The sequence below is a fragment of the Emiliania huxleyi genome, assembly GCF_000372725.1.
Source record: "Emiliania huxleyi CCMP1516 unplaced genomic scaffold EMIHUscaffold_94, whole genome shotgun sequence".
Classification (NCBI taxonomy): domain Eukaryota; phylum Haptophyta; order Isochrysidales; family Noelaerhabdaceae; genus Emiliania; species Emiliania huxleyi.
The window spans coordinates 91,759-111,002 of NW_005195017.1; the positions used below are offsets into that span (position 1 = coordinate 91,759).

The 19,244-nt window shown below is 63.7% G+C and overlaps 2 protein-coding genes across 2 annotated transcripts; both read right to left on the reverse strand.

Moving 5' to 3' along the window:
* Positions 1-2,701: 2,701 nt before the first annotated feature.
* EMIHUDRAFT_220952 (hypothetical protein) lies at positions 2,702-3,555 on the reverse strand (the record flags this gene model as incomplete). The annotated part of the gene is made up of 2 exons (XM_005756870.1): positions 2,702-2,892; positions 2,997-3,555. The coding sequence occupies 2 exons, from the start codon at positions 3,553-3,555 to the stop codon at positions 2,702-2,704; spliced, it is 750 nt and encodes a 249-aa protein (XP_005756927.1).
* Positions 3,556-9,863: 6,308 nt separating this feature from the next.
* EMIHUDRAFT_360232 (hypothetical protein) lies at positions 9,864-10,911 on the reverse strand. The gene has a single exon (XM_005756871.1). The coding sequence runs from the start codon at positions 10,882-10,884 to the stop codon at positions 9,994-9,996; it is 891 nt and encodes a 296-aa protein (XP_005756928.1). The 5' UTR covers positions 10,885-10,911; the 3' UTR covers positions 9,864-9,993.
* Positions 10,912-19,244: the final 8,333 nt, after the last annotated feature.

Here is a 19,244-nt window from a genome sequence, read left to right on the forward strand (position 1 = left end):
TGCCACCTCGGATACCCATCACTGAGCCGACAATGCTACGGGTAGCCCCAGGGTGGCGCCCACCCCCATACCCTCGGTGAGTGAGTACACACACACACACACACCATACCCTCGATGTGGGCCCGAGAGCGATATGCCAGGGGTGTCCGCCTTGCGTTGTTTCATAACATCGAAGGCTAAGCTCAAAAAAAAAGCGAATCCATACCTGGTGGTGTCGCCCCACCGCTGCTCGCTCGCCCGTGCGGAGGGCATGGCCGCGGAGGAGGCGAGTACGCGCTTGCCAGGCCTTCCACAGACAGCGCCTCTTGAGCAGACTGAGGGTCGGCTTTGCGTGGCGTGGCCCGTGCGCTGCGCTGCGCAAAGCTGCGGGTGCTGAAGGTGCATCTGGTGCTTCCTTTGGGAAGTGCGCACCTCCTGCAGCTGGTGGAAGGCCGTGCCGCCGCTCGCCTGCTCCGTGGACAGGGCGGGGAGGCGGCGCCGCAGCGCCGCAGCGTCCGCTGCACGCCGGTGCAGCACTCTGCTGCCACGTTCGACGTGAATGTGCGGCCGCTCCGGATCGCATTTTTGTTAGTCCACGGCGGATGCCAGCGGCAGCTGTTTGTCGGGAAAAAAGAATTTTGAAACGAGAATTTTACAAGCGAACGCCCAAGGGTGGGCGACGGCTAGCGCACCACACCCCTCTCCTTAAAATCCCTGTGTGGTGGCGGCGTGCCGTCCTCCCATCCCTCCCTTGGGTTGTCTGTTTTCTTTCTTTCTTTCTTTAACTCCGCTGAGTGTCTTGTCTTGTGGTTCTGTGTGTCGCTCCTGTGTGACCGTCATCGCCCGTCTAGCGTCCACCCATACCGCGTTGGTGTCCCAGTCGTTGGTCGGACTGTGTTTCGCCTTCCCATCAATCAATCAATCGAACTCCCTCGCACAACACTGGGCACGGGACTGGCGCGCACTGGCACTAACACAGGTACACCACTGGAGCCGCCTAAGCGACTCCCGCGAGGACGGCGAGGCACTTAGCTCCGTGCACTCGACCGCCCTCGCCACAGGCAAGCTCATTCACAATCTGCTCTGCGATGGCCGTGTGAAGAACGACTGAGATGCGCTGCTTCTGCAGCCCCAGCCAGCTCTTTGTGGTCCAAGTCACCTCATCGAGGTACTGGGCCCGCGTCAGTTTGTTCTGCAGCACGTTCGCTGCGTCCCAGAGGATCTCGCCGACCCCCTTCCCAAACCCACCGAACGACTCGAACAGCAGCAGCCGCACGTCGGAAAAAAGAAACAACCTCCAAAGGGGTGAAATCGAGGTGGCTGCGACCGCCTGGCTGCTCAAGCACCACGCGCGCTCCGGCGCGTGGGTCGAGATCACGGTGCGTTCGCCGGCCTAGGGCTGCCACTTCGGATACCCATCACTGAGCCGACAATGCTACGGGTAGCCCCAGGGTGGCGCCCACCCCCATACCCTCGGGCACTTGCCTGCGCCCTCACGCGCTAGCCCACGCCCTGCCCCGCAAGATCTCACTCCATCCCGGCCTGCGGCATACCTCGGCACCCCCTTGCACGGAATCTGAGCGTGAGGGAATCTGAGCGTGAGGGAATCTGAGCGTGAGGGAACCTGGGCAGTGCCGCGTAGTGCGGCGTGCGCGCGCGTGCGCGGTGTGCGCGGTGTGCGCGGGCGTGCGTGCGCGGCATGCGAAGCCAGGGCGCAGGCAAGTGCCTGAGGGTATGGGGGTGGGCGCCACCCTGGGGCTACCCATAGCATCGTCGGCTCAGTGATGGGTATCCATCGCAGCCTCAGCTGTGTTTAGTTGCATGTGGCTGCTTTCAAGACGACGGGAGGTAGGCCGCGTGAGGACCTCTCTTGTGAAGACCTCACGCCCGCTTGAGGACCTCTCGTGAGGACCTCTTGAGTGAGGACCTTCGTGGCACATCGAGCCTCGCTCATTTTCACGCACGCCTGCGTGGATGAGGCAACTTGATATGTGGCACCTCGGGCACCTGCCTAGGATCGGAGAGGACCACGACAACACATGTCATTGAACCTGGTTTGTGGAGCTCCCACACCTAAAAAGCTCGCCGTGGCCCCGCGCGGCCGTACCTACTCGCGTTTTTGGCCCACCGCCTTCGACCGAGCTCACCACCATCACATACGCACGTTTTATCGTGTGCGCGACGCGCTCGACCACCACCGCGGTGGCGACAAGAACGCCTTTTCAACACGCTGCGATGGCGGTGTGCAGAGGCTCGCCGAGCGGGCGCGTAGTCGACTCGACACGACACGGCCCCAAACATCCCACGTCTCGCTCGCGTTCTGCCAGCTCTCTGCCCACAGTCGAGCTGCTTGAGTGAGGGCCTAGGCACATCCTGTGTTTGTTGCAGGAGCTGTGTGAGTCACACACACACAATACAAGAGAATCTCAAGAGAATCTCTCTCACAATACTCACTCAGGAGCTGGTGCAGGCCGACACGAGTACCACTTCTCTTTTGTCTTTTCTCAAGTGTGAATCAGCTTTTGTGTGTTTAAAAAATTTCTTTTTCTCAACGGCGGCTCCCCGCGTGGTGTACCTGTGGCGTACTCTCCACAGCGCATCTCAGCACTCGCGACAGCATTCTTTTTTCCGCGCGTACATGCAGGGACGATATTAGCCTTTACCTTGTTGTGGACCTTGTTGTGGCTTGAAGACCACGCAACAACACGGTCTATACTCCCGTCTATTCCACTGGCGAGGCTGCCAAGCCCACGCGCGCCTCGGCCTCGTCCAGCGCGTGGTGGGCGAGGACGATGCAGTGGCTGGTCAGCAAGCCTCGCGGGGAGACGGTCGCCCGCCGTGCGCCGGCGGAGGCCAGCAGTGCCTCCTCGCCCGAGGTGAAGCCAAGCTGGTCTCCGAGGACGAGGACCGCGCCTGATTAATCAATTCATCAGATCTCCCGCCCGAGGTGAAGCCGAAGGGCTGGTCTCCGAGGACGAAGACCGCGCCTGGCGAGGCAGCTGGCTGCCCGCCCCCACCCGCTGCCAGCAGAGCCTGCAGCGTCGCCTCGCCGTCCTCGTGCAACTGCAAAATCGGCCGCGGTCCTCTCGAGACTGGCCGCTGCTGGCGAAGCTCGCGAAGCCTGTGCTCGAGGCCTCCTGCATGGTACGACCACCCGTTGGCGGTGTCTGCTCTGCTGGTGGCGCCGTGCTCGACCGCGAGGGTCCGCTTCATCGCGGCCGCCAACGTGCGTTCGTCGGGGTGCATGCCGCGTGCCGTCGAGCCGTCCAAGCAGAGGCAGACAGACTGGTCTTGCAGCGCGAGCCAGAGGCGCGTCTCGCGGCGCACGCCGTGGCTGGTGAAGATGGCGGCGGAGGCGCAGCGCGCGAGCAGGTCGACACGCCCGTCCGGCAGGTTGTCGAGCCGGAAGCGGCCCTGCGCAACCTTAACCGGCGTGCGGTGGCAGACAACGATCAGGTCTCGAGGCCCGCTCGCGAAAGGAGCGGGTGACGCCCGCTCGAAGCCGCGGGAGGCCAACCGGTCTGCTGCACGCGTGCTTCCGCCGACAATAGGTAGCGATAGCAGCGTTACCAACATAACTGCACCGGGTGAGGTTGCCGGGGCTGCGGACGTGGCTTGCCTCTAGTTGCCTCTATGCGGCGGCTTCGCAGGACGAGGCAGAAGAGAACGACGCGACAGAGGAGGAAGTGACAAGGGAGAGAACGACGAGAGTGGGACGGCCGCGAGGTGGCATGAAGGTTGCAGCGAGAAGCGGCGAGAGACTGCGAAAAGAGATACGAAGAGGCCGACTCCCCAGGGTGGGCGACGGCTAGCGCATCACACTCTCCTCTCCTTAAAATCCCTGTGTGGTGGCGGCGTGCCGTTCTCCCATCCCTCCCTTGGCTTGTGTGTTTTCTTTCTTTCTTTTGCGCTTCTCAGCTCCCCGGCCCTGGATGTGAGGCTGATAACTGCACTCCAAGTGCTCCAAGTGCTCAGGTGCCACCGTCTACCGTCTGGCATGAGAAAGAAACGCGTTCGCCTCGTCGGGTCCCGTTTCGTCGGGTTCCCCCCAACACCCCATACAACCAAACTAAACGCGGGTGAATTGAAGCGGGCCGCAAAGCTAGGGGGTGTAGCTCAGGCGCAACCAGCGATGCTGCAGGGCGGGGCGGGCTTCTCGGTCGGGCTAAACGCGGAGCCGAGCGGCGCCGCCCTCCACGTCGCGTACCAAGAGTACCTACGCGAGAGGATCGCGCTCGAGGTGCGGAGACGCGGCTGATAGACCAAACCATGATGTGGACCGGTCTCGGGGAGAGCCCCTGCCGCCACCCCTAGCCTCGCACCACCGCTACGATTGCCTCTCCAGCGCCGCCTCACGCCTCTCGGTTGACGCCCACTCAGGCGTGGGTTGACCAGCAGGAGGCCGCTGATGCTGCCGGACGGCACGGCCACTTCCGGCTGGTCGAGGAGCTGCCAGACGAGCTCCTGCTTCACATGCTGCATATCCTCAATCTGAGCGATTTCGAGCTGGGTGAAAGCAGCCGGGACTCGCCGCCTCTCGCGGTACTGCGAGGCGCCCACACTGAGTCGCGGCTCGCGTGTCGCCGGCTGCGAGACGCCTGCTCGGAGCTACGCACCGCTGCAGAGGAGAGCCTTTCGGCCGAGTGCGCGTCGTGGGTGCGGGACATCGGGTATTCCGGGTACCGGCCGCACTGGAGCGACTGGTTCAGCTTGTGGGGCGACGGGCCATTGGCCGACGTGCTCCTCGCCTGGCGCGACTAGACCGCTGCCTTTGGTGAAGGCGACTGCCGCCTCGCTTGTAGCCTTGTACAGCATGCCATGCCTTGTACAACATGCTGCATCGGACATGTGTCATGGACAGCTTCAGCCATGACCGAAGTGCGTATAATGAACCTGGTCGGCTTGAGGACAGGAGAGGACCCTCGAGAGAGGACCCTTGCGTGAGGACCTCTCTGGTGAGGACCTCTCTGGTGAGGACCTCTCCTGGAGCGACTAGGCCCGATTCTCTATGGGAAATTCTCTTTAGGAGAACGTAGTGTGCTGTCCCAGTCACTCGGCGCCATCGCGCGCAGCAGGGCGGTGTCGGTGCTCCCACGACTACGTGGCGAGGACCTACGAGCAGTACGACCGCCAGGTCTTCGACTACTGCAAGGAGGGCCTCGCACACTTCCGATTTCACCCCGACGGCCTCCCCGACCGCGACACACTCCTCCCGTTGGCCTGCTTCGATTCTGGCAGTGAGCATCTACAAAGCGCACAGCGTCGCTACTCCCAGATCATTCATCACGCAGCATGGCTCGGCTTTTGGAATGCGTTGCAGCTACCGGGCGTGGCTAGGCGGGAGGCGGTGCGCTTCATCGCCGTCAGCCAGTACCAGGCGGGCGCCTTCCTCAACGCCGTCCCCTCGCGCCGCGACTTTCGTATCCCGACGTGGGCGCTGCGCATCGCCGTCCAGCGGCGCCTCGGGCTACCACTTGACGAGGCGCTCGCGCGGGGCGCGCCGACCTGCTCGGCGCGCGGCGGCAAGGTGCAGGACCCGTTGGGCGACGCGGCCAGCAACATCGGCCGCCTTGGGCACTGCGGCCGCCACAACAGCCTCCTCGCCGCCCTGGCCAAGGTCATGCGGAGCGTGTGGGGCATGCTCGTCGAGGTGGAGCCGCGGGACCACCTTGGCTACTCTAACGACTACCGGCCCGACGTCTCGGTGGCGGGCGCCGGCCGCTCGCGCTCGCGCCTCATCGGCGACGTCAAGTTCAAGGACTCGCTCTCCTCCAACCCGGAGGACGTCGGCCAGCGAGGCGCTTTCGTCGGCCTCGGCAACACCGAGCCCGGCACGAGCGCGGATGTCTTCGGCCTCGAGCAGCGCGGCGCTGTCGGGGACGGCGACTTCAGGCCGAGCGACGGCGGCGGCTATGTGGCGTACAAGAAGGCGGACTACGCGCACGCCCTCTCGCGCTCGGACACCGACGTGCAGATGTACCTGTTTGAAACCTTCGGCGGGTGGTGCAACGCGGTCAAACGGCTGTTCTACCAGATGAAGGACAAGGTGCGCAACAAGCTCTCGAAGCGGCAGCACGAGGACGAGGCGAGCTGGTCGACGCGGTCGTGGCTTTCGCTGCAGGCCCAGCGCATGTCAGTCGCGCTGCAGCTCGCGGCGGCGGAAGAGATTGCGACCGAGCTCAGGCTCGCCGCGGCGTCGGAGGACGCCGCCGTCGCCTAGACTCCCCTGCGTCACTACGTGCCTCCCCGTCTTTGTAGCCTGGCGTTTGTGCCCCGTTTGTGCCGCGTCCCGTGCCCCCGAGTTCATTTTATAAGTCGCTACCCAACGCGGCCACCCGACCCGGGGACGACGGCCTCCCTGTCCGCCTCTCCAGCTCGCCGTACATGGAGAAGGTCCTCCGGCACAGCTTCCCGCTCGCCACGGTCGAGTTAGCAGCTCAGGCTGCCCGCCTCGCCGAGTTAGCAGCCGTCGGGTCGATCCTCGGCACGACCGCCCTCGCCGCGCTCGCCGCAAGCCACTGCGCCGCAAGCCTGATCACTGCGCCGCTCGCGCACGTCACAAGCTCCGTCGTCGCGCATCTCGCCGTCCGTCCTCTCGGCGGAGGCCTCACCGGCCAGCGACGGCCTCTCGACGGCAGGGCCCACGCCGCCGCCACCGCCGCCCTCGCTGCGCTCCTGACTGCTCCGGTGACGGGTGTGTACTGCTCCTTCCCGGCGCTCCTGCGTGCGCTGCCCTCGCCCCCGGAAGTGGGAGTGGTCGACGGCGCCGCGTCCTACCTCCCTCTCCTCTCTGCCTCCGCCCTGCCTCACCTCCTTCATGCATCGCAGCGCTGCTCGGCTGCGACGTCTCGGAACCGTCGCGGAACCTTCCCGGAACTTTCCATAGGCGGCAGCGCTGGGCTACCTGCGTGCTTGGCAGCGGATGTCCACTGCTGCGGTGGCGACGCTCGTCGTCGCGCTTCTCTACGCCCTCCTCCTACCCGCCGCCATCACAACCGCCGGCTAACCCGCCGCCGCCCTCCTCTGACCGACTGATTCGCTCAGAGTCAATGAATGCATGGTCGGCTCCTGTAGGCCTACCCGCCGCCGCCCTCTCCGCCGCCGCGCTGCACTGCGCCAGCTTGGTCGCCCTGGTCGCCTCTCACCCAAACGCCTTTACCGCCGCCCCCGCCGCCGCCTCGCCGCCGCTGCCGCTGCCACTTGCCGCCTACGACCGCTTCATCGACGTATGCCGTGGGTTTGGAGGCGCGGCGGCGCTGGCGCTGCTCCGCGCCGGCTCTTCCCCGATGCTGCTGCTGATTGCATTGGGAGGGGGGTGCGACGCCGCCGCGGTCGCCGCGCTGTCGCTTCTGTTCGCGCTGCTGCAGGCGTGCCTGGCTCCTTGGGTCGCGGTGCAGCTGTCCGCGCTCACTGTCGCGGCCCAGTGCCTCGCCCAGGGGCGCCACCGCGCGGCGTATGACCTGCTCTCCTCCGCCCTCTGTCTCGCCCTCGCCCTCGCCCTCGCCGCCGCCCTCTGGCTGAAGGCTGTCGACGCTGGCGGCGCCGGGCGAGGAGCGATGCTTGGTTGGTTCGGAAAGGACTCGAGGCTGCTGGTTGTTGGATCGCGGCTGCTGTGGTACCTCCCTCCGCTGCTGCTGCTCAAGGCCGCCTCGGGTCTGCTCGGCTCTTTCCTCTCCGCAACGGGCTACGGAAGGGAGGTCGGCATGGCGTACGCCGCCTTCCACTGGCTCCTCGCCCTCCCCGCCGCGTGCGCCGCCCTCTACCTCGTCGCAGCGACGCACGCGGCGGGCGGCGACGCGGGCGATGACACCTGGCACGGCGAGAGGCTTGCTGATCCCCTCCTCGCCCGCTCCGCAGCGTCGGTGGAGGCGATCGCCCGCGCGCAGCCACTATGAGGCTGCTTCGTTATTCATGCATTCACTCTTCCCGCTCGCCCGCGCGCAGCCGATATGAAACTACTTCGTTGTAGTTCATTCACTCTTCATTCTCGCTCGCCCGCGCGCAGCCACTATGAACGTATCAGGGGGGGCTGCTTCATCAGTCGTGCGTCCACTCCCGCCTTTCGCTATTTCTTTTTTCATTCTCGTCAGGCGCATATTATATTATTATTATTATTATATTATTATATTATTATTATATTCTCGTCAGGCGCTCGCCCGCGTGCATGCCGCCGCTTGGGCCGCCACCCTGCTCTGCTTCGGAGTCGGCTACGCGTGTGCTGCTGTCCGCGCCATCCCGCAGCCGGCGGTGTTTTCCGCCGCCGTCGCCGCCGCGCCGCCGCCGCCGCCGCTCTCCTGCCCCTCTGCAAACTCGCCTCTGCGAGCTTGGACAAGCGCGACACCGCCGCGCCGGCACCGGCCGAGGGCGAGCCCTGGCGCTGCAGTTGCACAAGGCAAATCACGCAGTGATCCTCGCGGCCTGCAGAGCCAGCTGCGCGGTGGGGAGCAGGAGGAGAGACGGGCGGCGGCGGGGAGAGGGGCGGCGGCGGGAGCGCTCGAGCAGCCGCTGCTGTCTTGGAGAGAAGGAGCTGCCGCGGAGCAGGACGATCGGCCCGCGGCCGTGGACGTCCAAGGCTAGCGACGCACTTTATTTTTCGCGTGTGAACGCCTCCCATGCAATATCCAACATGCTAACTTCATTATGCACCCCATTTTGCCGCATATTAACAATTAAGGCATTTGAAGCGAACCCGCCCACGGCGAGGAACAAAAGTGTAAGGTAAGGTGTAAGGTAAGGTAAATATCTCCACACACACAAAGTGGTGGGGCAAGGGGGGGGCGACCCTCGGCTCGCATCTCCACACCCGGACACGGGCAGGAGCCCCACGGCATTCAAAGTGCAAGCACTGGCCCGGTGCACGTGGGTGAGCAGCCTGCCCCTCCCTCCCGACAAACCAGAACTCCCGCACACACACAATCGCACTCTGGCCATCGAATGACTCCGAGTGACTCACTGTGTGTGCTAAGGCAGAAATCAGAATTTCCGCAGACATCCAAAACGGGCCGTGCCGCGGTTGTTGGTGCCTTCTCAAGCACTAGCACCCGGGCGCCGCACTCGAGTGGGCGGGTCACATCTGAGGGCCCAGTGGGCACTAGGCGCATATGCTAGTGCTATCCTGCCCTATGGGAGGCAGAGGGATGGGGGGAGGGGGGGGCAGAGGTAAGGTGGGGTGAGACTGGGGAGGAACTCAAAGGTCCTCCATGGGGGTGGCGGGGTCCGGCTTGTCATCGAACAGGTCGAAGAGTCGACGCCGGTCCCGCCATCGCCGCCGACGCCGTCGCCCTCGTCCGCCTCGGAGGCGGAGGTCGTCGGGCGGGGCGCCTCGCCCGTCGCGAACCTGCCGCCGAACACGGCGTCGGCTGGCGCCGAGGCGCCGGCAGCCACAAACAAAAGTGTCTGCTGTCTCAAAGGTGAGGCCCCAGGCAGCGACGAGCAGCGACCCCACCTACATCGGACCGCGTGGTGCTGCGATGGCTTGACGAGTGCGACTCTCAGCGTCGACTTTGCGCGCACCCACGGAGCCTCTGCTGCTCCGGGGGGGGGGGGGGGGGTCTGCAGACCACCCGGCCGAACTTCAGAGTCGCGGTGCTCCTCAAATACCGCTCAAACGCCCACGATGTTGTCTCACACCCATCTCACAGTCGGAGAGAGTGTGCCGAGATAAGTCGTCGAGCAGTGTCGCTCACACAAGCCGCAGCACAAGTGAGACTGAGGGCCAGTGAGGGCGAGCCCATCGCTGTCACAGCTGTGGCAGTCGCACACAGTAGGCTGTGCCATCTATTTAGCGGCGAGGTGCGCGGGGTCATCTGTGGCGAGAAGTGGGTCGCGATTTCCTCAACTCGCAGGACGCAGCCCCTCCACACCCTCCTAGTAATATTTTTGTTGACGTGAGGGTTAACCGTAAACCGGCACCCGCGCTCTGGCGCTTGAGAGAACACCACACGGACGGTTCAGATTTCCGGCGCCGCCAAAAAGTTAGCGCACACCGTCCTCCTCCCCGCCCTCCCGCGGACGTCACCTTCGGCGGTCGGGTAGCGCGGCGCGGCGATGCGTGGCCCCCCACTTGCGGACGGTCAGCTTGCCCTCTTCCGTCAGGTTGGAGTGTGAGCCTTCGTGGAGGGTGGCCAGCGCGTCGAGGCCGGGCACGCGGGTGTAGAGGTTGTTCAGCGCGTAGTCGTCGTTGACGTGCACCCGTGGCGGCGTGGCGCACGTGTCGAGTGTGGCGGGCAGCGAGAGCCGCAAGGCGAGTGCGGCAAGGCGCTCTGGCTCCGGCACAGAATTGAGATGCCACTCGACGAACAGGTGGGTGGGGAGGCAGAGCGCGCCGGTGACGAGCAGGTGCGGAATCAGACGGTACTCTGCGCCCTCCACATCCAGCTTGAGCAGCGCACACGCCTTGCCCGTCAGCTCGTCCCGCATGATCCGAGCGAGGTCGACCGAGTGAACCTGGATTGCCTCCGAGTTCCCGTAGCGTCGGGCATTCCGTTTCGAGAGGGATGCCGTCTCGCTATTGACCTTGGCTAAGTGGAACGTCAGGTTGGTCGCATTCGTCCACGCGGCCACTGGCAAGTGCAGGACGTTTTCGAACTGTTTCGTGAGGGCTGCCAGGACGCTGACAAAACGGGGTTGTGGCTCAAACATGAGCAGGCGCGTCCGCCTCCGCACGCTCGCAGACAGCGAGGTCATCAGCTCGTAACTCCACCGGCCATTGTTCGCGCCCACGTCCAACACCACGCCGGTGGCCGATGGATCCGCACCGAGGCAGCTCTCGAAGGCGGCGACCAAAGCGCGCGCAGCCGTTCTCACCGCTTCTTTGTCGACAGCCAGGCCCGTAGCGCCATCGTCGATGGGAACCGACGCCGCAGAAGCGGAGGGCGTGAGCGCAGCGAGTGCCACGAAGAGCATGGCACCTCAGTGAGACGGCGCTTTCACCCGTGACGCCATGAAAAAAGAATTTTACGAGCTGTCTCGCACACGCACGATTCACACAACTGAAAAAAGAATTTTACAACAAAGCTCCCTCGCACAACACCGGGCACGGGACTGGCGCGCACTGGCACTAACACAGGTACACCACGGGAGCCGCCTAAGCGACTCCTGCGAGAGTGGCGAGGCACTTAGCTCCGTGCACCCGCCCACCCCCGCCACAGGCAAGCTCATTGTGTGAAAAAAGAATTTTACACTGCACTCCAAGTGCTCCAAACTCCCGTGCCCAGTGTTGTGAGAGAGATTTTAGGAAACCAACAAGAAATCACGACTCTCACAGTGATTTGGGCTTGGCAGCTTGTTAGCCCTCAGCCGAAGCTGGGGCCGGTCCCGTAGCCGAGGGAGCCCGCGCCGATGATTCTTTCTTGTGTTGTGTGGAAAAAGAATTTATAAAACGGAATTTTACTTCCCGTAAAAAGAGTTTCCGCTGGTGTTTGTTCTCGAACAAGGCCAATGTCGCGCGCAATCTGGTCGATCCGCGGTGACTGTGGCCTGTCCGAGTGACTGTGGCCTTTGGACCCCCCCCCTCATCGTTTTTCGTGCCAAAGTGGCGGACGTTCGCCGGCAGGCCGCGAGGGCATCTGCCGGCGCTCGTCTGCCAAAGTGGCGCCAGAGTGGAGAACTGGAGGCTGCATATTCAAACGGCCGAGGCGGTCTACCGTCCGGCGGCGGCGGTCTACCGTTCGGCGGCTGAAAAAGGGGTAGACGAGTCTACCGCGGTCTACCAAGTCTACCGGTAGACTGCAGTCGTAGGTTCATCACGGTCTACCGGTAGACTGCGGTAGACTCGTGGTAGACTCGTCTACCAAATGGTCTACCGTCTACCCCAGTCTACCCCAGTCTACCGGTAGACGGTAGACGGGCCACCCCTCAGCACCACACCTTACCTGCTTTTGCAACTGCGTGCCAGCCTCTGACAGCCGCCGATCTGACGAGTTTCTCTCGCGGGGGCGGCCCGGCACAATCATCCCTGTGCCCAGCACACAAAAAATTCTGACGCAGCGGCCGGCACCAGCCGCGCCAGATGTCGACCGATGTCGACCAGATTCGATCGATTTGATGGATCCCTTGATGGTCCGATGGGCGGGCGACCCCCCCAAACCCCCCCACCGGGTCTCGAACCTGCCTCCACTCGCTCGAATCAGGCGCTTCGAACGGCTTTGCAAGCCGGCTTGCAAAATTCATGACGGCTACTGCGCTTCACCGCCTCATATAGTACCATTTTATTGCTTCAGACCAACGCCACGCTACGTCCTAGGGACGCAGAGCGCGCACTGAGAGACCACTCATATCGCTGTTGCGGGGCGGCAATGTGACTGGACTCGCCGTGCGCGCCCAGCTAACCCTAGCCACCAGCCTACGCCATACCCAGGTACGGTCGTACCTGTCTCTCCACTTAGCCATCCCAACCCCTCGGGCGACCGCGCGGCTGCGCTACTCACGGGCAGTCTCCCTGCCTCAGCTGTTACAGGCACCACCCACCGACCAGTCTCGACGACGAGCCGTGGCAGGGCTCGCTGCGCCAGCTGCACAGCAGTACGCCACAACACAACATATTGTCCAACATAACCTCTCCCTGAATGCCCTACCCTTGCGGGTTCAGTTGCCGCATTAGGAGCCTTCGCACCGCGAGTGGGCTCAGGTGGGATCCACACAGAGAGAGGTTCCATACAGAGCCGCACTCTACACACCTTATCCCCCTACTCGGGCGGCATCGTGGTGAGACCCTGGGCAGTGAGAGAGGCTGGCAGTAAGTGGCGGGCTATGAAGTCGGGCCTCTCCCGACCCGCCATCGTTGCCTAAGGGAGGATCCTATCGGCCACTAGACCATGACAGATCAGAGGCGTACATGCCCTGTCCCAGCTCCCCCACTCCTCACACTGGGTTTGCAGTGCGCGACCTCGCCACCTCGCTACCAGGGCAAACCCCCTCTCTCCCCCTAGGTGCTGCACTGGACGCCCATAGAAGGCGCGCGTCGCCCTCCTCGACGAGTTGGCTCAAGAGCTGTAGGTCCACGAGTACCTCCTCTTGCCCCTCCCGCTCTCGCTTGCGAGCAGTTGGTTCGGCGGCGGCGGCATCGGCGGCATCGGCGGCATCGGCAGCATCGGCGGCATCGGCGGCATCGGCGGCATCGGCGGCATCGGCGGCATCGGCGGCATCGGCGGCATCGGCGGCATCGGCGGCCACAGATTCCCATGGCGTGTCCCTTTTTGTCGGACAGCGAATACAGCGTCTCTAGCGGAAAAAGAATTAGAAGTCGTAGGCTTGGCTGCAAAGGGGATATTTTTGTTGTGCCGGGACTTCGTGTGTGCTCCGCTTCTGAGAGAGAGATTTTGAGAGATTTTGAGAGAGAGAGAGAGAGAGAGAGAGAGAGAGAGAGAGAGAGAGAGAGAGAGAGAGAGAGAGAGAGAGAGAGAGAGAGAGAGAGAGAGAGAGAGAGAGAGAGAGATTTTGAGAGAGAGAGAGAGATTTTGAGTGAGAGAGAGACGGAGAGAGAGAATACATTTTACTGCCTCGAGCTGTGCTTATCTCGAGCGCCTCGCCGCCCCGCCGCAGCTTGAGAAGAGCCAGAGAAGAGCCCCGCCGCGGTTCGAGTGCAGCACCACCCTCGCCTACAGCGCTGAGTACCGCCAACATGAGGAGTACGGTACTGTGCAGTGTATTCGCAGCACCGCGTGAGTACGAGGGGCTACGAGGGGCGACGAATACAGCATACGGCCGAACACAGCCGAACACAGCGAAAGACGGTCGAGTACAGCGGAGCACCATCGAACACGCCTCCTCTCGAGCGCGAGTTGTGATGCGCTAGCCGTCACCCACCCTTGGGCGTCTACCCCTTCCTATCTCTCTTCGCAGTTTCTCACCAATTCTCGCAGCGACCTTCATGCCACCTCGCGGTCGTCCCACTCTCGTCGTTCTTTCTCTCTCTTGTCGCTTCTTCCTCTGTCGCGTCGCTCTCCTCTGCCTTGTCCTGCGACGCCGCCGCCGGCGCCGCCTGCCGGTCCCTTGTTCTCGCGGCATGGGCCAAAATCCGTTACTGGGTTTCACCTTTCCAACCTTTGCTCGCTCCCAACCTTTGCTCCGTCGGCTCCCAACCTTTGCTCGTCACATCGCGTTCTCAAGGTGCGGCCCTCGCGCTCGCCGCCGGCAGCCGGATTCCGTGGGAATCGCACCCTGTCTGCCCTCGCAGGTGTCCGTCCGTCAACTCGAGGCCCGCCAGCCAGCCATCCCAAGCTAGTCCCCAACAGACGCAGCACCGCCAAGACACAGCCCATCGCCGCCCGGAATCATACCCCAATACACACCCCGGAGCGATGCGAAAACCGTCGGCGGCGGGACCTTGGGCAAGCGTACGTGGGCGGCCTCCACCGTCGGCTACCTCGCCGGCCTCGAGCACAGCTTGCATCGCATGAGCATATGCGGCGAGTCGAGCATCTCTTTCGCCACTCGCATATTGTTCATCCTCGGAATGCTCGCGTGCGTCGACTCGATGAGAGAGAACGATCTACTCGGCGCGCGAGCGGAGAGGTGCCTCGCCCCCTGCCCTTCATCACCATCACCGCAAAGCATCAGCATGATATAAGTCCTCGCGCCGTCGTCAGCATCACCATCATCGTCACCGTCTTCACCAGCAACCTCGCCCCCATCCTCATCACCATCACCATCACCATCCTTGTCACCATCCTCATCCCCACCCTCGTCAACATCATCATCAACAACGTCACCTTCTTCTTCATCGTCGTCGTCAACCATCCCTCGAATGCTCGGGCAACCCCGCGCTGCACCGAGTGCTACACGGACATCGCGGACGAGAGTGCGGTGCGCCGCTGCGTTACCGCCCCGTGGGTGCCTCCCATTCAAGCACTTGAATGACGCACCTGCTCCCCGGCGGCACAGGGCGTTCGCGCTGTCACTGTCACGTCTCGGCCCGTCCTCAACATCGACCCGACCGCCGTCATCGCCGCTCCAGTCGACCCGGCGTTCGACCCGGCCATGTCTCACTGCGTGAAGGCCCTACGCGGCGCTCATCGGGCTCGCCGCATCGAGGACGGGCTCTCAGCTCTCATGAAGGGCGGCGGGCCGTGTCCGGAGAAGGTGCCGGCCGCGGCGCCCTCGCCCCTCCCTCCCCCCACCCCCCCCCTTCCCCCCCTCCAGATCGTCTTCCCCCCTCCGCCCGCCCGCCTTCCCGCCTGCCTCCACCCTTCTCCCTCGCGCAGGCCTGCGTCGCCATCTCCGGCATGCCGGCAGCCCACTTCACCGTCGCCTCCTCGGTCGCTGCCGCTTCCCTAAGATATTTGCGTCTTGCGAGTTCCTCCACAGCCAGGCGGAGGCACCGGAACAGTTGGGGGAGTTTGCCATCGATCTGTTGCGCATGACAGATGCGGACATCGTGCCAGGTGATTACTGGACGGACGAGAAAAAGTTCAATGACAGTATCCTCAATCTGGGTTACACCGCCTTCGCCAAGTTTATCAACTACACGTGCGGCGAGGAAGGCATACTGACGTCATCGTGCAACAACGTGTGCGTGCCGGGCTCGCAATCGCCGCAGCCCTCAGGCGACTGCGGCGACTTCTGCAGCAGCAACACCTGCAGCGGTTACGATGATACGTGCCCGACATACGGGCCCATCGGCTCAGCCGTCGCCGCGACAGACTACGACAGCGCCGGCTACGTCTGCTGCTGCAACGAACGAACGAGTAATGGCACGGTGTGTGGCGAGATATCTCCTGAGGTTCCCACTCTGCAAGAATTTGCTGCGAACAATGACTACCGCCCCTTCTTTGGCTCCAGCTCGGGCGGCGGCAACGGCGGCAGCCTCAAGGTCACCTGTGTTGGCAAGGCAGGCCATCCAAAGGATATCCTCGTCTCGGCCGGCGGCGGCGGCGGCGGCGGCTACAGCTCGCCCCAGGCGGGCGAAGGCATGGATGCCGGCGGCGGCGCCGGTGCGGGAGCTCAGATTGGCGCCGAAGGATGCGCGGGCGCGAAAGCAATGGTCGGAGCAGGAGCGGGCAACCATCCGGCAGGCTTTGTCGAAGTGCACAAGGACCGTGTCAGCACTCCGGCCGAGTGGGTCGCTCTGTTGGACGAGGTCAAGGACAACATGACTGCCTGCTGGAACGCCGAGGACAAGGACCTGGTCATCACGGGCGAGGGGGGCGGCGGGTTCGGTTTTCAGCATCTGCAAGCGCACGACATCTTGTCCAATTCGAGTGCCCAGCAGAATCAGACCCTGTCGATCGGCTTCCGCTTTGCGTTTGCCATGGGGCAGGGCAACGACAGCTTGATCAAGGACACCCAATGGCCAAACCAAATCCGCCCGAATTCCTCGTACGTCTCCGGGGCTAAGGCGTACGTCGTCTGCGAGTGCAACGGGAAAGGCGACTGCAAGGATTGCGTCAGCCCCGTGCTCTACCCAGACGACAACAATACCAATAACGTGTATGGGTGCGCAGGCATGATGCAGGCACTCGTCTGCAATGAGCGCTGTCCGCGCGGGGACTCAAGTGACCCCTACGGGGAGTGCGAGAAGTCCCGGTGGCAAGAAATGGCCGAAGCTCAAGGGAAGAAGTTCTCGCAAAAGCTCAAGGGAGAGCAAATGTACAAGTGCTGCATGCATGCGGTGAAGAATCTCTACACGACAGAGTACACTCCCAGCGACCCCGGACAGAACAACACAGCGAACCGTTTCTGCCCAGCGCCAAACGAAACGTCGGCCCAAGACTGCGATGACCCTGCCATTCTCGTCACCAAGGACATGATTGAGAAGAACCTTGGCTTGTGCCCAACCAAGAAAGAGATGGCCGACAAGGGCGCGCAGTCGTGCAATCCGCTCCCTGGGTGTCCCCGGGTGTAAATAGTCGTCGACCCGGTTAGCCCCACATCGCGACGGTTATGGATGGCTCTCTCCTCCGTGAGGGATGCGGCCATGAGGCCACACACGCGCGGGCCCCTGATGCTGCCCTCTTGGGCAACGCCTATGGCCGAGCGCAGTGCCGCTGGGCGCCTTCAGAGAGGCGCACACGTCGAGGGGGGGGTTCTGGGAAAGCGTTGCAATTTGAGGCTTTGAGCATGAACGCGCGGCGCTGTCTGCTGCTGGCCTTTGCTGGGACGACGGCACTCGACGGAGCCAGCTCGCTGAGCTGGCTGGTGGAGCGCTCGCTCACCGGGGGGACCTTTAGAGCGGACGGGCCGCGACAGGTAAGGTAAAGGTAAGCTCTGAGGCACGCTTTGCGCCTCGCGACGACATGCATGTTAAAAAAAACTGTTCCTGTTACGAAAAAGGGAGCTACCTGCTCCGGCGACACTAGGGATTCGGGCCTGATCCCGCACAAAACATCTCCACACTCTCTCCTCTCCTATGACACGACTCTCCGACCTTGGGCTAGATTCCCATTTGATTCACCACAAGCGCCAAACTGCTTCACCGCGCGCTGCTTACAGCGTCAAGTGCGGCCCTTAGCTGAGTAGAACTCGAAGTGGGCGTCGAGGGGGCCTATAGTAGAGTGTGAGCCCGCGCGCTGCAAAGCTCGAGTGTGGGCGATGGCGCGAGCTGGGCCATGTACTAATTGCGTGTGACTGTTTCTGCCGTCTTTGAGGGGGCGTGGGCGTAGGAGTGGCGCTCTGCTACCCTTGCAGTCGAGCGCCTTCTCTCAGCTCCATTGCCTCTAGGGGGTTGTGGCCGTGGATTTGGCCCCCTAGCCCCCCTCTCCGAGAGGGCGCGCGAAGGTACTTCACAACTTTGACGTACAACATGCATGTACAGCTGTAGAGCGTGCGGCCGACGTGTCCCGCTGATCCCCCCGAGGTCCCCACCCAGCCCCACCCAGCCCCACCCACGACCCAGCCCCACCCATCCCCACCCATCCCCACCCATCCCCAGCTCGCTCTATCTATCACACACCCCAAGAGCCCTTGGGGAAATCCGTTCGCCATACGCTCCGAGCGGCATGCGTGTGATGACGAAGATCCAACAAACACACTGCCTTGTGTCAGGTTCTCGGCGGCGAGGGGGGGAGAAGGTGGCGCAGCGCAGAGCGGCCGCGCGAATTCTTGTGCCGATGGCCGCGGCGTCGTCCCAGCCGCAGCCGCAGCAGGAGCTCGCCTCGGAGCTCGCCACGCTCGAGCAGCTGGCCCGCACGCACCGGCAGGTGCACCGTCGCGGCCTCTACTTCCAGCGCCTCGACGCGGCCCGCCGGGCCGTGCGCGCCGCGGCGGCCGCGTGCGCTCCAGCGAGGCGCTCGGCCGACGCCGCCGCGCGGGCAGAGGCGGCCGTGCGTGCGGTGGACGTGGCGCTGCGCCGGATCCCGCCCGCGTGGTCGCAGCTCCGCCGCCTCCTCGCGCAGACCTACTTCATGAACTACGCCCTCGTCCACCTCGCCCTCCTCTCACGCTTGGTGCGGCCGCCTCTCGCTGTCTCCTCTGCGTCTCTCCTCTCTCCTGCCGTCTCCCTCACTACTGCCGCCTCCCTCACTACTGCCTCCCACCACCTCTCCTCGCCTCGCCCAACAATCTCTCTTCAACACTGCATCGACGCTGCATCGACGCACCCTCACCACCGCTCCCGCCACCCTCGCCACCTCGCCGCCGCCACCGCCACCGCTGCCGCATCCCTCGCCACACCACCGCTGCCGCCGCCGCCTCCGTCACCACCACGTCCACCCTCGCTCTTCTGCCAGGCGGCGCTGCTGTCCGCAAGGCGGGCGGAGCTGGCGGCGGTGGCTGCCGGCGCCGGGAGGTGACACAGCCCCGCCTCCTATGGCGGCTTGAGAAATGATGACACAAGAAAGGTACGAGCACCAACCAGGATGGTGGTAGGAGCGTGCCCGCCCCGCCTCTACTGGCGGCGCTCTCCGACCCTGCGGCGCGAAGTCTCTAGAAGCGGAAGGCCGCGCTTTGTGTCCCAGCCAGCGCTCGAGAGGGCATGTAGCATGTGCATGTGCATGTAGCATGTGCATGTTCAGCTGTACTCACCCGTATTCAGCTGGCCTCCGTAGTCAGCCGTGTCGAACGTGCGCCTCTCTCTTTTAGTCCGCCGTATTCAGACGTCCCCGGCAGTACCCGGCGCGGAGGTCGTGTTCTCGTCTCCCAGCCAGCGCTCGAGAGGACACGCACTCCGCCGTACCACAGCGCTCGGCAGTCCCCTGGCCTAGCGTGGGGGTAGGCTCGACGCATCCCCCCCCCCCCCCCCCTTAATGCCCTTCTTTTAACCCGCCCCCGCAGGTCGACAATTCAAGTGTTGCCTCGAGGGGGGCCCCCCCAAACCCCCCTCCCGGGCC

Excerpts from the sequence above, each read along its gene's own strand:
- EMIHUDRAFT_360232 (XM_005756871.1), bottom strand. The coding sequence starts at position 10,884 with ATGCTCTTCGTGGCACTCGCTGCGCTCACGCCCTCCGCTTCTGCGGCG.